The sequence below is a fragment of the Onychomys torridus genome, chromosome 8, assembly GCF_903995425.1.
Source record: "Onychomys torridus chromosome 8, mOncTor1.1, whole genome shotgun sequence".
Taxonomy (NCBI): domain Eukaryota; kingdom Metazoa; phylum Chordata; class Mammalia; order Rodentia; family Cricetidae; genus Onychomys; species Onychomys torridus.
In genome coordinates this window covers 40,003,002-40,016,351 of record NC_050450.1, presented here as the reverse complement: position 1 = coordinate 40,016,351, position 13,350 = coordinate 40,003,002, and the positions used below count along the sequence as shown (strand labels likewise).

Sequence of the window (13,350 nt, the reverse complement as noted above, 5' to 3'; positions counted from 1 at the left end):
TCAGAGCCCAAAGGAAGTGCCAGACCCAGGGAGCGTCTCAAGGGCTGAAGCCTGGCCTCGGCCCCAGAAGTGTGTAAGAACAGTCAGTGGGGGGTGGAGGGGTGGCGCCCTGCACAGGCACTGACAGGTCCAGCTCGGATGCTTCCAGACAGCCTGAAGAATGTGCGCATGTCCTGTAGTCTAAGCCAGATGGCTTCGGAGCCCACTGTAGGGACTCTTCCTGGCTGGCCTGAGGGACTCAGAGGCTGCTGTCCTTTATAAAGCACGGCATTGTGTCACTGTGGGTACAGGAGGGTTGGTGGGAGTGGCAGGGGCCTGGCTCAGGTCCTGGTGCAGTAGGTAGACTTGGGAAAGCTACTCTGTCAGATTGTGCTCATTTGAAAGTACAGTGCCGCTGGTGCCTTGGGGCGGGTGCTGGGTTTTACCCTGATGCTTGTATCTGAAGAGTCGCTTCAGCCGGGCAGTGGTGGCGCACGCCTGTAATCTCAGCACTTGGGAAGCAGAGGCAGATCTCTGTGAGTTCGAGGCCAGCCTGGTCTATAAAGCTAGTCCAGGACAGCCTCCAAAGCTACAGAGAAACCCTGTCTCGAAAAACCCAAAAAAAAAAAAAAAAAAAAAAAAAAGAGTCGCTTTGCTGGGAGAGGCAGGTGTTGGACAGGACAAGAGGGTTGCCAAGATGAGACCAGATACTCCCTGCACACTCAGGGGAGCAAATTTTCAAATATCTTGGGCAGAGGGGAGACGGCGGCAGTGGCCCATGTTCAAAACTCCGCTTTCTCCAGCAACAAGGCTCCTGGAGGTGGCGGGTTTGGAATGGGTGGCAAGGAGTAAGGTGAGCAATCTCTCTTACGTCTCCTCAGGTTAGGAACCTGTGCTACATGGTGACAAGGCGCGAGAGAACAAAGCATTCCATCTGTAAGCTCCAGGAGCAGATCTTCCACCTGCAGATGAAACTTATGGAGCAAGACCTGTGTCGAGGTAGGCACAGCACCTCCCTGCTGGGAAGGTGTGTCTGTGGGGCCTGGAAGGGCCTGGGGCCAGAAGCCAGCAACCCGTGCCTTCTCACCACCATTGCAATCATCAGGTCCATATGAGACCCCATCAAGGCCCTGATTGTGTTAGTAGTAGGCAAGGAACCAGAGTCTGGACTGTGGCGTTCAGGCCTGCCCTCGGGGGCACCACTCGTTCCCTGGCATGGCCCAGTTCCATCAACAGTGGCCTAGCTTGCACAAGGACAGGTACAGGTCCACAGTTTTCCTGGCTCTGCTGGGCTCAAGACAGGCAGGAGCGGGCTGGAGAGATGGCTCAGAGGTTAAGAGCACTGGCTGCTCTTTCAGAGGTCAGGAGTTCAATTCCCAGCAATGACATGGAGACTCACAACCATCTGTAATGAAATCTGGCGCCCTCTTTTGGCAGGCAGGAGTACATGCAGACAGAACACTGAACCTGAACCCCAAACCCTGGTGTGCCTGGGGTTCAGTCCTCAGGAAGGCAGCTATGCCAGAGATGGTCTCATGTGACGAGATTAAGGCTGGGATCAGCTGTGTTTTCTTGTTCTCTTTTATCCTCCAGATGTAACATGTATTTAGCAGACCTAGAAATCAGGGGCAAAGGCCTTGATATGGATTGCATTGGTTAGTTATGGAGTCTGGAAGACATGCTCAGCACCCCCGATACACACACCATCACGCTCAGGTACTGAGCACATGCAACAGAAACGCCTGGGTAGAGAGAGCTTCGGTGATGGGTCTGCCGCTGCCAACTCAGCCTGGGGCTCACTCTGGGACATGAATGAAGAAGGAGAGCTGCTGGGGGCAGGCACCATTAGAGGGGATGACTGCCCCCTTCCCTGCAGCTGAGCTGTTCCCTCTACCCTTGGAGGCTCATGGAAGCCAGGTGTGAGGGAGCGCACCTGTGAACCCAGTGCCTAAGAGGTTGAAGCAGAGAATTTTGAGTTCAAGGTTGGCCTGTGCTGCACAGTGAGCTCCTCAAAAGGAAGAAGGGAAGAAGGGAGGGACGGAGGAAGGAAGGAAGAAAATTTAAATTGGAAAAATAAAAAAGAGGAAGGGGAATTGGAGAAACGGCTTAGGGAGTAAGAACACTGGCTGTTCTTCCAGAGGATCTGGGTTCGATTCCCGGCACCCACCTGGTGGCTCACAACTGTCTGTAACTCCAGTTCCAGGGGATCCAGCACCCTGTTCTGACCCCTTAGGGGCTGGGAATATAGTTTACTTGATAGAGTGCTCACGTAACATGCATGAAGCCCTGGTTTGATACCCAGCACCACATAGAACTAGATGTTCTGGTGCACATCTGTAATCCTAGCCCGTGGGAGGTAGAGGCAGAAGGATCAGGAGTTTCAGGTCATCCACAGCCACATAAGTTCAAGACCATCCCCCACTATATAAGAACCATTTTCTTCTTTTGTTGTTGTTCTTTGTTTTTTGAGCAGGATTTCTCTGTGTAGCCTCGGTTGTCCTGGAACTTGCTCTGTAGGCCAGGCTGGCACTGAACTTGGAGATCCACCTGCCTCTGCCTCCTGAGTGCCGGGATTAAAGTCTGCCTGGCTAGGAATCATTTTCTTACCTATATTTGTTACGTGTGTGAATGTTTTGTCTGCATATCTGTGCATGCCCTGTGTGTGTCCCTGGTGCCTATGGAGGTTAAAAGGGGTGTCAGATCTTCTGGAACTGTAGTTAAAGATGGTCATGAGCCACCATATGGGTGCTGGGAATTTAACCCAACATAATCAAAGGCAAAAAGAAAAGAAATCACTATGGCAAACTACAGAGGTTAGAGCAGGACATGACCTGGTGGAATTGGTAGCTCTGTAGCCTCCAGACCTTTCCTGCCCACGTACAGTTTGCTCTCTGGAGCAGGAAAGTAAAGTAGTGTCCCAGGATGCGCAGGCAGTGACGGTACAGAGATAGGTTATTGAGGGGAACACAGCAGCACTTGGAGGAAGCCACACACGTGTCTTCCTAAGAACCCCAAAGTCCTTGTGTTCAAGGATGCTGCGGGTATTGAGGCAGGAGTAGCACTTTTGGGCACAGTACCCTACACACCAAAGGGTCTGCACCCCAACATAGGGTCTGGAGACTCTGCAGCTCCTTGTCCTGAGTAGGAAAAAGCATCGTTGTTCAGGGCAGTACATCTTTGAAGAAGACTGCTCTAACCCTGCTTGAAGTGGACACGTCTGAGGGAGGGAAGTGCTTAGAGGAGAGTGTGGGGTGACCAAGATGAGACATGGGAGGCCTTGGGTCCTTCGGATGTCAGGCTTGGGGTCCATGTTACAGGCAAGGAGACTGAGGTCCAGCTAAAGACTCTAGGGGCTGAGAACAGCTCAGGGCATGCCTTCCACCATTTTTTTTAAGCATTGTTGAGGAAGCCCTCTTGCCAGTGCTGAGGAGCTGGGGACCCTTCTTTTCTGGACAAAGGGACATGAGAGCCAGATAGGAAACTGGAACCTCCCGTCTCCTGCCTCACTGCACAAGCAGGCCAGGAGGAGCTTGGCTGTGACATCAGGCCCCGAACCTAAGCCTCTTAGCCCCAGATGCTGCTTTTCTGCCCTGTGTTCAGCTCCTTGTCCTGGCTCCATTGCCCTGTGGGACCCACCGGGACTCTCAAGGACTGTCTGTTTCATCGGTCACACTAAAGTCCAAGTCACAAGGACTCCCTGTGCCTACCCCGAAGACCCTTCATAGAGCTATGGGCGGTTCCCTTCTGTTCTACCCCAGCCCGCCCTGTGTCTGGCACACTGACCTTGGTGACAGTTGATGGAGGACCCCTGGGCTGCGCCTCCGGTTTAACCCTCTCGTTCTCGAACACAGAGCCTTCTGGGAGGAGAGCAAAGGGCAAGAAGAATGACTCAAAGAGGAAAGGCCGAGAGGGTCCCAAGGGTAGCAGCCCTGAGAAGAAAGAGAAAATAAAGGCCGTGCCAGAGTCTGTCCTGGGGCAGCTGGGTAAGTGAGGGGCCGCTGCGGCCTGGTAGACACCAGCCTCCCCTTACCCGAGATCCCACGACCTTCTGGCTGGATGGAGACCGAGGTCTGCCGGCTCAGGAGCTGTCCTGGCCACAGTGCTGGGTCCTCCCAGAGGTCCCTAGAAATCCCAGCACTCGGGAGGCAGAGCCAGGCGGATCTCTGAGTTCGAGGCCAGCCTGGTCTACAGAGTGAGGTCTAGGAAAGGCGTAAAGCTACACAGAGAAACCCTGTCTCGAAAAACCAAAAGAAAAAAAAAAAAAAAAAAGGAAATCGGCATCATGCTGAGAGGGGAAGACTGTAAGAAAGTCTTTGCTCTTGTTCCACCCATGGGCTGTTGACTCAACCCCGGCTGACCTTTCTAGAGCCACCCAGAGACCAAGAGGAGTGACATCAGGCCCCGAGTCACTGTCTCAGTAAAATAAGGTCCAAAGCTGAAGCTGGTCCTGGCCACCCTGTTTCAGGGAGCCATCTCTGTCAGATGCTTTCCTTCAAGCTGCTGGAGGGACGGCCTGTAAAGATGCAGCGCCCCCTGGTGGCCTCTCTGTTCTTACCGCTTTTGAAAGTCTTAGTGTTTGAACAAGGGAACTAACTCACTGCTTCCTTTCCATTCTACAATTTGCAAAGCCAGTCCTGGGGTCGGTCACCCTGGTGAGCAGGGACTATATCTGGCCCTGCTCTTTGGTGGCCTTGGTGGGAGGGGTGGACAGAACAAGATGGCTTGCCTGGATGGGTTGGTTGTCTTAGGCTACCTGAAAGGGTGGTACACACAGCTCACACCCCCGCCTTCTTTCTCCCATGGGTCAGGTCTGTCCACCTCGTTCCCCATCGACGGCACTTTCTTCAATAGCTGGTTGGCCCAGTCCGTACAGATCACAGCAGAGGACATGGCCATGAGTGAGTGGTCTTTGAACAGTGGGCACCGGGAGGATCCTGCTTCGGGTCTGCTGTCGGAGGAGTTGCTACAGGATGAGGAGACGCTACTCAGCTTCATGAGGGACCCCTCGTTGCGGCCTGGTGACCCTGCCAGGAAGGCCCGAGGCCGCACTCGCCTGCCTGCCAAAAAGAAACCACTCCCACTTCAGGATGGGCCCAGTGCACGGACCACTCCAGACAAGCCACCCAAGAAGCCCTGGGCCCAGGATGCTGGCAGTGGCAAGGGCATGCACGGACCACCCACCAGGAAGCCGCCACGGAGGACATCTTCTCATTTGCCACCCAGCCCCGCAGCTGGGGACTGTCCTGTCCCAGCGGCACTGGAAAGCCCCCCAACACTGGCCTCCGAGACCCTGGACGAGACAGCCCTCATGGCTTCCGACTTGAATGTCCAAGTGCCTGGCCCTACGGTGAGCCCCAAGCCCTTGGGCAGGCTCCGGCCACCCCGAGAGATCAAGGTCAGTCGGAAATCTCCGGGTGCTAGGTCTGATGCTGGGACAGGACTGCCGTCTACTGTGGCCGAGAGGCCAAAGGTCAGCCTGCACTTTGACACCGAGGCTGATGGCTACTTCTCTGATGAGGAGATGAGCGACTCTGACATAGAAGCAGGGGACAGTGGGGTACCACGGGCTTCCAGGGAGGCAGGGGCAGAGGAGGTGGTTCGCATGGGGGTCCTGGCCTCCTAACTCACCAGGGCCCTGCCCTGGTCTCCCACAGGGCCTCAGCCCAATCACAACTGCCATTTCCAATTGCTGAGTGTCCCAGACCCACCACTCTGTCGTGGTTTTATTTTTAATAGAGAGAGAGTTGTGAAGTCCACTCTGTTGTCTTTCCTCTGTGCTGGCCTAGGACATTAGGATTCCTCCCGTGGCCCTGGCCAGGGACTGTGCCAGGTTCCATGTGCCACCCTGTCCCAGCCCACACAACATCGCCGGGCTTCTGGCTTGATGTAGACAAGGTGAGGGAGAGAGCTCAGGGCTCCTGCCCACTGCCACTGGGTGACACAGACTGTCGTTTGGGCATTATTTCATGGCAGATGGGCCATCCCAGGGCCTGCCCCGCCTTGTCCCCCCCCCAGATTGTACTGGGGTCCGTTTGGGGGGGGAGGTGTCCTGCTGCACTCCACTGATCCCTAAGGAAGTATAAGGAGTGATACCCCCCAGCCAGTCAGTTCACTGTTACAAGCACAAAGAGTTTCTGTGAGAAAGCACTGAGGGGGTGCAGGGGGCCCGCTGGCTCCCCAATAGCCCACAACATCTGAGGCCCGCCTGCCCGCCCGCAACCCCACTCCCTTGCTGCTCTGTCCCTGCCAGTGCCCAGCCCAAGCAGCTCTGGGAAGTGGTTCCCAGAATCCTTCCTGAGCTGTGCTATTTACTCAGGGGACTCCCAAACAGCCAACCACCTGTCCGGATGGAAGGCTCCAAGGGAGGGCCAGTGCCCAGCCCGGGGCTTGGGGCTCAGACCAGCCCACTGCAGAGAATCACTCCGGGGCTTCAACTTCCTTTTCTTCCTTTGGGGCCAGTTTCGGCCACAGTCGGCCCTCTCCGCGTGGAGCTGGCCAGACCAGACCGTTTGCCTTTTGAAGTTTCCTAGTCCTGCTAAGAGATGAGCTTCCTCATTGATTTCCTTCTGGAAACATCCTTCCAACAAGTGTTGTGGGATCCCGGGGCCCAGGGCAGGCCGGCGTTGGCCTGCTGGGGATGGTTGAAGTCTTGCTGGGTTGTCCTGTGTTCCTCTGTCCCTTGGCGCCTTAACCCCCCTTCCCCTCCCTGCTGTACCCCCTTTCCTACCCTTTTTCAGTTCCCCCTCCTCCAAGTCCCCAGGTCGGTCTGAAGAGTTTTGATGGAGTGGCCCCAGGGTGATAGCTCAGGGAACAAAGGAATTCCGTGAAAACGTTTGTTTTGTTTTGTTTTGTTTTGTTTCTTCTTTTACAAATTACTCTTGGGTCACTTTCCACCACTGGTAAAGCCAGAACTTCTCCAACCAGAACCTTGCAAAAGTCCAGTGAACCAGTCGAATCATCCTGAGAATGCCAAAGAATATTTTGACCATAATATACAGCACAGCCCGGACCTGACAGCCGTCAACTTGAACTTGCTTTTCAAAGGAGTTGGTTAGCACCAGAGTTCCGAGACTCGGTTTATTGCACACACCTACAGAGAAGGGCCCAAGGCCTCAGAGGAGGAAGCTGCTGCTGCTGTTGGTTTATGGTCCCTGGGCTGGGCCGCTGTGAGTGTGGTCCTAAACTTTGAGTACTCCCCCCACTTGGGGGCGGGGAAGAATCCTGACTGTGAATCCAGCGTGGTCCCCCATCGCCACCACACAGATACACAAAGAGCAAATACACGGGACCTTCACCCACCTCGACTCCAAAACTTTCAAGGTACGACAGCAAGTTTGAGCAAAATCAGAAGCAAAGATAATGACTTCAGTTTGGTGGATTGGACAAACACGTCTAATTCAAATGGACTCCGAGGGCATGGGGTGGACTCCAAGGATCCTGGGCATCGGGATGGCATCGGCTACCACATAGACTTAGTCTGCCTGCCCGTCTTGGTAGTAGTGACAACGCAGAGTCAGTGTGAGCATCCCCTCCCAGTCTCTTGTTTACTGCCTTTGAACAGACCTTCCTTACCCCTGTGCTTTGGGTCACTTCGGGTCGCAACCTCGTCTGCTGGATTGTCTGGTGGTCTGACCTGTGGGACACAAAGGGCATGGGGACTTAAAGAACAACCAAACACTGTAGGGTGAGGGAGGGGATGGCCCTGACCACTCTGTTCCACCCTGGGCCAGGGGTTGCACTCTGTGGGTAGACATTAGTGATGAGTGGAGTGAATCCAACCCCTTTTTCTGGGCTGCTGGCACTCTTCCCTCGGGGCCTGGACTGGGCAGGCAAGTGAGGCACTTTAGGGAGCCTCTGCTTATTTTGGCCTTGGTTCTGGGCGTCTTGGCAGTTGGTGCCTGCTTTGGACTCTTATCTATCCACTAGGCCCTGCCTGCCACGAAGCTCAGTTGTCTGTTACTGTGGCTGGTTAGCAGGCCCCTTCACTAGGCCAAGCCCTATGGCAGTCTTCATCAGGCAGCTGTCTCCACTTCTCAGATGTCCATCAGGCTGCAGGAGGATGAGGACGCCCCATTAGCTTCTCCCCTCAGTTCCTCCCAGGCCACTGTCCATGGTATAGATGGCTTTGCCACACTCTGACCAAGGCACCTTTTCCAGGCCAGAGGCGGTTCTTGCCCACATCGACTACCCCTTTTAGGGAGGCAGAAAGGACTCCTTTCTCATTCTGGCTCTTGTACCCTTCCCATCAACCCCGGCAGCCTTCCACCTCATTCCCTCTAATCACAGGACACAGGCTAATGTGCAAGGAACGTATTTTTGTGTATCATTAAGTGTATTTTGAAACAAGTAAAGAAAAAAGAGAGAATGCTCGTTTACTTTATTAAATGGGCTCTGTAAATGGTATGAGAGTCTCTGCAATGTAAGGGCCACAGGTTTGTTGGAGAAACCAGCCACACCCAGGTTCCTGGGCATCAGTGTTGGGCTGTGTGTGTGTGTGTGTGTGTGTGTGTGTGTGTGTGTGTGTGTGTGTGTGTGTGAACAGAGCGCTGTGCACATATGTGTGCATGCACGGACACCCTATGGGACTTGCTAGAGTCAACTGCCTGATTCTACAGGAATGTTGGCAGCAGGTTAGACTTGGGGTTTCTTCGCCGGTGCCACATATGGCCAACCTGTGCCCATGCCGGAAACTCTGCGGAACAATATGTGATCTATGTAGGAAGGTCCTTGAGGCTACTCGCCCGTGCCCTTGGCCTAGCTGGCCACATTGGCCAAAGAGCCAGAGGTATTGGAGTCGGGGACATTTGGTTGTTCTTTAAGGCCTTTCCTGCTGCCTTCCCTCGAGGATGCACACTTGTGCTCCATCCGAATCATTTGGGGGTGGCGGTGGGGAGGGTGATATGAATGTCACAGGAGGAGACACCTTCTGTCTTTGTTTCAAAGAAAGTGATGTGCCATTTGTTAATATACAAGAGAAATATTGAAAATATATTGAAAAGAGCAATTTTAAATTATTTTTGGCTTATGTTGCAATATTTATTTTCTTGTATTAGAGAAGATTCCTTTGTAGAGAAAAATGTATTTTTCATTACCGCAAAGACCTATTTCTCCTTTTTGTACATTGTCCTTGTTCGCAACCCTTAATGAGCAATAGAATGTCCGGTCACTCCCGAGTGGCCAGTGCCCACTGTGCCCTGCATGATTGTGTTGCTGCTGCTGCTGCTGCTGCTGCTGCTGCATAGTTTCCTGCCCTGTCCTGTCCTGCTCACTCACTGGGACTTCTGGATTGCGGCCCCCGCCAGGGTCTACATCTAAGGAGCCCACTGCGCTCCTCGTGTGTTGCAAATTCAGTTAATAAAGCAATGTTTTCTGTGCTGGCTGCTGTGCGGTTCTGTTGCACTGGGTGGGTTGGACACCTAGGAATCCTGTTGCATGCCTACAACACTGCTCAGCAAGAGTCCTGAGTTCCAGTGGTGCTTGCAGGCGTTCAGTGCACACCATGGGCTGTGCCTTAGTGTTGGCCCCTGGCATTCAGCGTCAAGGACGAAGGGGTAACCCAAAATCACAACTCTGGTAGGAGGTAAAGTACCACATCACAGGCAGGGTTGCCGTGCTCGACACGACCTGCAGCCACCCACTGAAAGGTGTAGGAGGGTCTTTCCCAGAATCAGTGGAGAATTCTGCATAGGCTTTGTTTCATTCTTGGCCAGCCCCTGCCCCTTGCCATGATCCAGGGAGGGTCTAGGAAAGGGCTTCTGGTGCTGGTTGAAGACTCGCGGTCCAGTGGAGACAGACACAGCACAGGGAGGGTGCCTCTGAGGAAATGGCATCGTTCCTTCCCTTCAGAGTTGGTATGTTGACCACATACTACTAAGGTGCTGTGCCCACCCAGCCTCCCAGTGGAGACACAAAGAACCAATAGAAATTGGTGTGGCATGTGCCTGTGACCCCAGCACTTAGGTGGAGGTGGGAGAATGGGAAGTTCAAGGTCATCCTAATACATAGCAAGTTTGGGAGGGATGCTGGGGAGATATTTATCAAATGAGATCAAAAACTTCTTAAAAAGATGGACCTGGTGTGTTTATAATCCTGAGTACAGTTGTCCACTGACCTCCACATGCATGCACTGTTGGACACACAACTTCTGAAAATTAAAGATCCAGCCGGGCGGTGGTGGCTGTAATCTCAGTACTCGGGAAGCAGAGGCAGGCATCTCTCTTGAGTTCGAGACCACCCTGGTCTACAGAGTTCCAGGACAGCCAGAGCAGTTAGAGAAACTCTGTTTTGAAAAACTAAAAAAAAAATAAAATAAAAAATAAAAAATAAAAAAACAAAACAAAACAAAAAACACCTGGACAATAAAAAACCAGAATCAATTTGATGATTCCACCTTTTTTTTTTTTTTTTTTTTTTTTTGAGACTGGTTTTGTCCTGGCATTAGAAAAAAAGGCGGGGGGGGGGGGGGGGGAGAAAATTAGAAAATTAAAAATCTAAAATTACTGTAACATAGCCATCAGTCTCCTTGAGATGATGTGAGGTAATACAATAGTGAGATGAAGTGAATTGTTTATTTCTAGGACATTCCATCCACTATTTTTGGATAATGTTGAACCACAGGTAACATACAGATAGCGGAGCTACTGTGGACTGGACAGACACAGTAGCTCTGGGCAGACAGTGTGCGCACAAGATCCTAGCACTTGCCTTTAAGTCATGGGATATAGGGAGACACAATAGATTGAAACTGGCATCATGTAAGTGGTACCATGCAGCAACTGTCTGTGTCTGGCACCTTGAAGATTCCCTTTGGAACTTTCTTTCCCTCTGAGACGGGGGTCTCCTGTAGCCCAGCTGACCAGGAGCTCTATACAGCTGAAGATGACTTTGAACCCAAGCCCCTGCTTCTACCTGCTCAGTGCTGGGATTACAGTGTGACCATGACACCTAGTCCCTGCTGTGACTCATGTTGCCATCATGTGGCCCCACGGAGAGGTGGTCGCCTAGGGGAAGAAAATCAGAAGGGAGCATTGAGACCTCAGCCCTTTCTATTTTTCTCTGCTTTCCTGGTCATAACCTGAGGCTTTGCTATGCACTCCCATGATGCCCTGCTTCTTCACAGGCCCAAGAACAACAGAGCCCTCTGGCCACAGATCGAAACTTCCATGAGGCAAGTAAGTTGTCCAGCTCAGGTGTGTCCTCACAGTGATGGAAGGCTGAGTGACATATGATGCATAATCTTTTCCTCTTTTGAGACAGGGTCCAGCTTGTATCTGGGAATACAGGCGAGAATAGTCAAAATTATAGAGACAGAAGCAGGATGGTGGTTGCCAGGGACTGGGAGAAGAAAGTAAGGACATGTTTGGTGGGTGTAGTGGTAGGAAGTAGGTGGGGTCCAGGGGAGCTGATGCCCATCACTGTGTATTATTATACTGTAGTGCACTTGGAAACCCTCAAATTTCTTTTCTATTATTTGGTTATTAGCCAAAAGACCAAGAAGTAATTATTTTATATTATTTGTCTGAGTTTTGTAAAAAATAATACAATATAAGGGGCTGGAGAGATAGCTCAGCAGTAACGGAGCACTGACTGTTCTTCCAGAGAACCCTGGCTGATAACCAGCACCCACATGGGTTCTCACAACCTTCCATAACTTCAGTCCCAGGGATCCTACGCCCTCTTCTGGCCTGGGTGGGTCCTGCATGCAAATGGTACACAGACACATGCAGAGACAACACCCATACACATGAAATAAAAATGCAAAAATAATAGTAATAATAATGGGGCTTGAGAGATGACTCAGCAGGAGCACTGGCTGCTCTTCCAAAAGACCCGGGTTCAATTCCCAGCACCCACATGGCAGCTCACAACCGCCTGTAGCTCCAGTTTCAGGGGATTTGACACCTTCGCATAGGCAGACAGACGTACAAGCAAAACATGAAAATGACATCATACAGAAGAAGCGCTCTGCTCTGCCACACAGTGCCACACAACTGCCTCACTGCAGTGACAGACATGTTAAACAAAGAACCCATCTTGAAACATGGAAGGAGTTCAGACTGGAGGCCGAAGCCGAGCTAAAAGGTGGAGCAATCACCTAGCATGTGTGAGGCCCCGGTTCCCCTGCCAGCAGCTCGAAGGAGTGGGGGAAGGTAATGGGAATACTCAGTGGGTTCAGGCACCTGCTGTCAACCCTGACGTGTGGGGGAAGAAAAGCGCTAACTTCTGCAAGCAAGCTGCCCTTTCACCTCCACACAGGTGCCTTGGCGCACACATGGCATGCATGCACACACTAATAAATAAAACATAACGCAAATGTTTGAAAAGAGACCTGAGACTGGGCTGGAGAGACGGCTCATCCGTTAAGTGTGTTTGCTGGGCTTGCAGAGGCCCCAGGATCAGTCCCCAGCACCCATGTCAGACAGCTCACAGCTGTTAGTAACTTCAGCTTCAAGGGATAGGACACCCTTCCTCCTCCGGCCTTCGCAGGCATGCACACACAGACACAAATAAACCCCCTCCCCTCTCTCTCTCTCTCTGTTTGGAGACAGGATCTCTCCATATAGCCCTAGCTGTCCTAGAACTCACTATGTAGACCAGGTTGGCCTCAAACGGATTGCCTCTGTCTTCTCAAGTCCTGGGATTAAAGGTTTGAGCCACCATGCCCAGCCAAAAAGAAATCTTAAAATCAATCAATAAATAGGGCCTTCCCTAGCATACTGGCAACTCCCTTAAAAGTCTCCCAACACTTCAACTCAAGGCTCTCTTTTCGTTACTAACCCCTGGCTTTCTGCACAGTGGTTTATGAAAATCCTTCTGAGCCAGGACTGAAAAGCACTCCAAATTCCAGCCCCTGAGGCAGAGTTCATGCTCAGGGAGACCAGGTGTCTTCGTTACTGATCTATTGCTGTGAAGAGACACCGTGACTATGGCAACTTACAAAAGGAAGCATTGAATCTGTGGCTTGTTTACAGTTTCAAAGGGTCGGTCCATCCATAGTCATCACTAACTGGACACCAAGCATTCAGATACATGAACCTATGGGGGCTATTCTCATTCAAACCCCACACCAGGTCAGAGCTTTCTAGACGTTTTTTTAGAGGGGTGTGTGTGTGTGTGTGTGTGTGTGTGTGTGTGTGTGTGAATGTTTCGCCTGCATGTAAATATGTGCACATCCCTGGTGCCCACAGAAGCCAGAAGAGGGAGTCGGAGCTCCTGGAACTGGAAAGTTGTGAGCCACCATGTTCTTAGAACAAGTGCTCTTCTAACCTGAGTCAACTCTCTAGGTCTTCTAGAAGGATTTTTAACCTGAGGCCAGCTGGGTGAGGTGGCTGGCTGACAGATGGAGCTAGATGAACCTCCAAATTAGACTTT

At 52.0% G+C, this 13,350-nt stretch overlaps 1 protein-coding gene across 4 annotated transcripts in view; it reads left to right on the top strand.

Annotated features, from left to right (window-relative positions):
• Positions 1 to 8,508, top strand: part of Jade2 (jade family PHD finger 2) — a 49,440-nt gene extending 40,932 nt beyond the window's left edge. For all 4 annotated transcript variants that reach the window (XM_036195592.1, XM_036195593.1, XM_036195590.1 and 1 more), the window contains 3 exons: positions 861 to 978; positions 3,831 to 3,962; positions 4,788 to 8,508. In XM_036195592.1, the coding sequence (XP_036051485.1) occupies positions 861 to 978; positions 3,831 to 3,962; positions 4,788 to 5,602 (1,065 nt within the window). In that variant the 3' untranslated portion in view covers positions 5,603 to 8,508. The remainder of the gene's footprint in view (positions 1 to 860; positions 979 to 3,830; positions 3,963 to 4,787) is intronic.
• Positions 8,509 to 13,350: the final 4,842 nt, after the last annotated feature.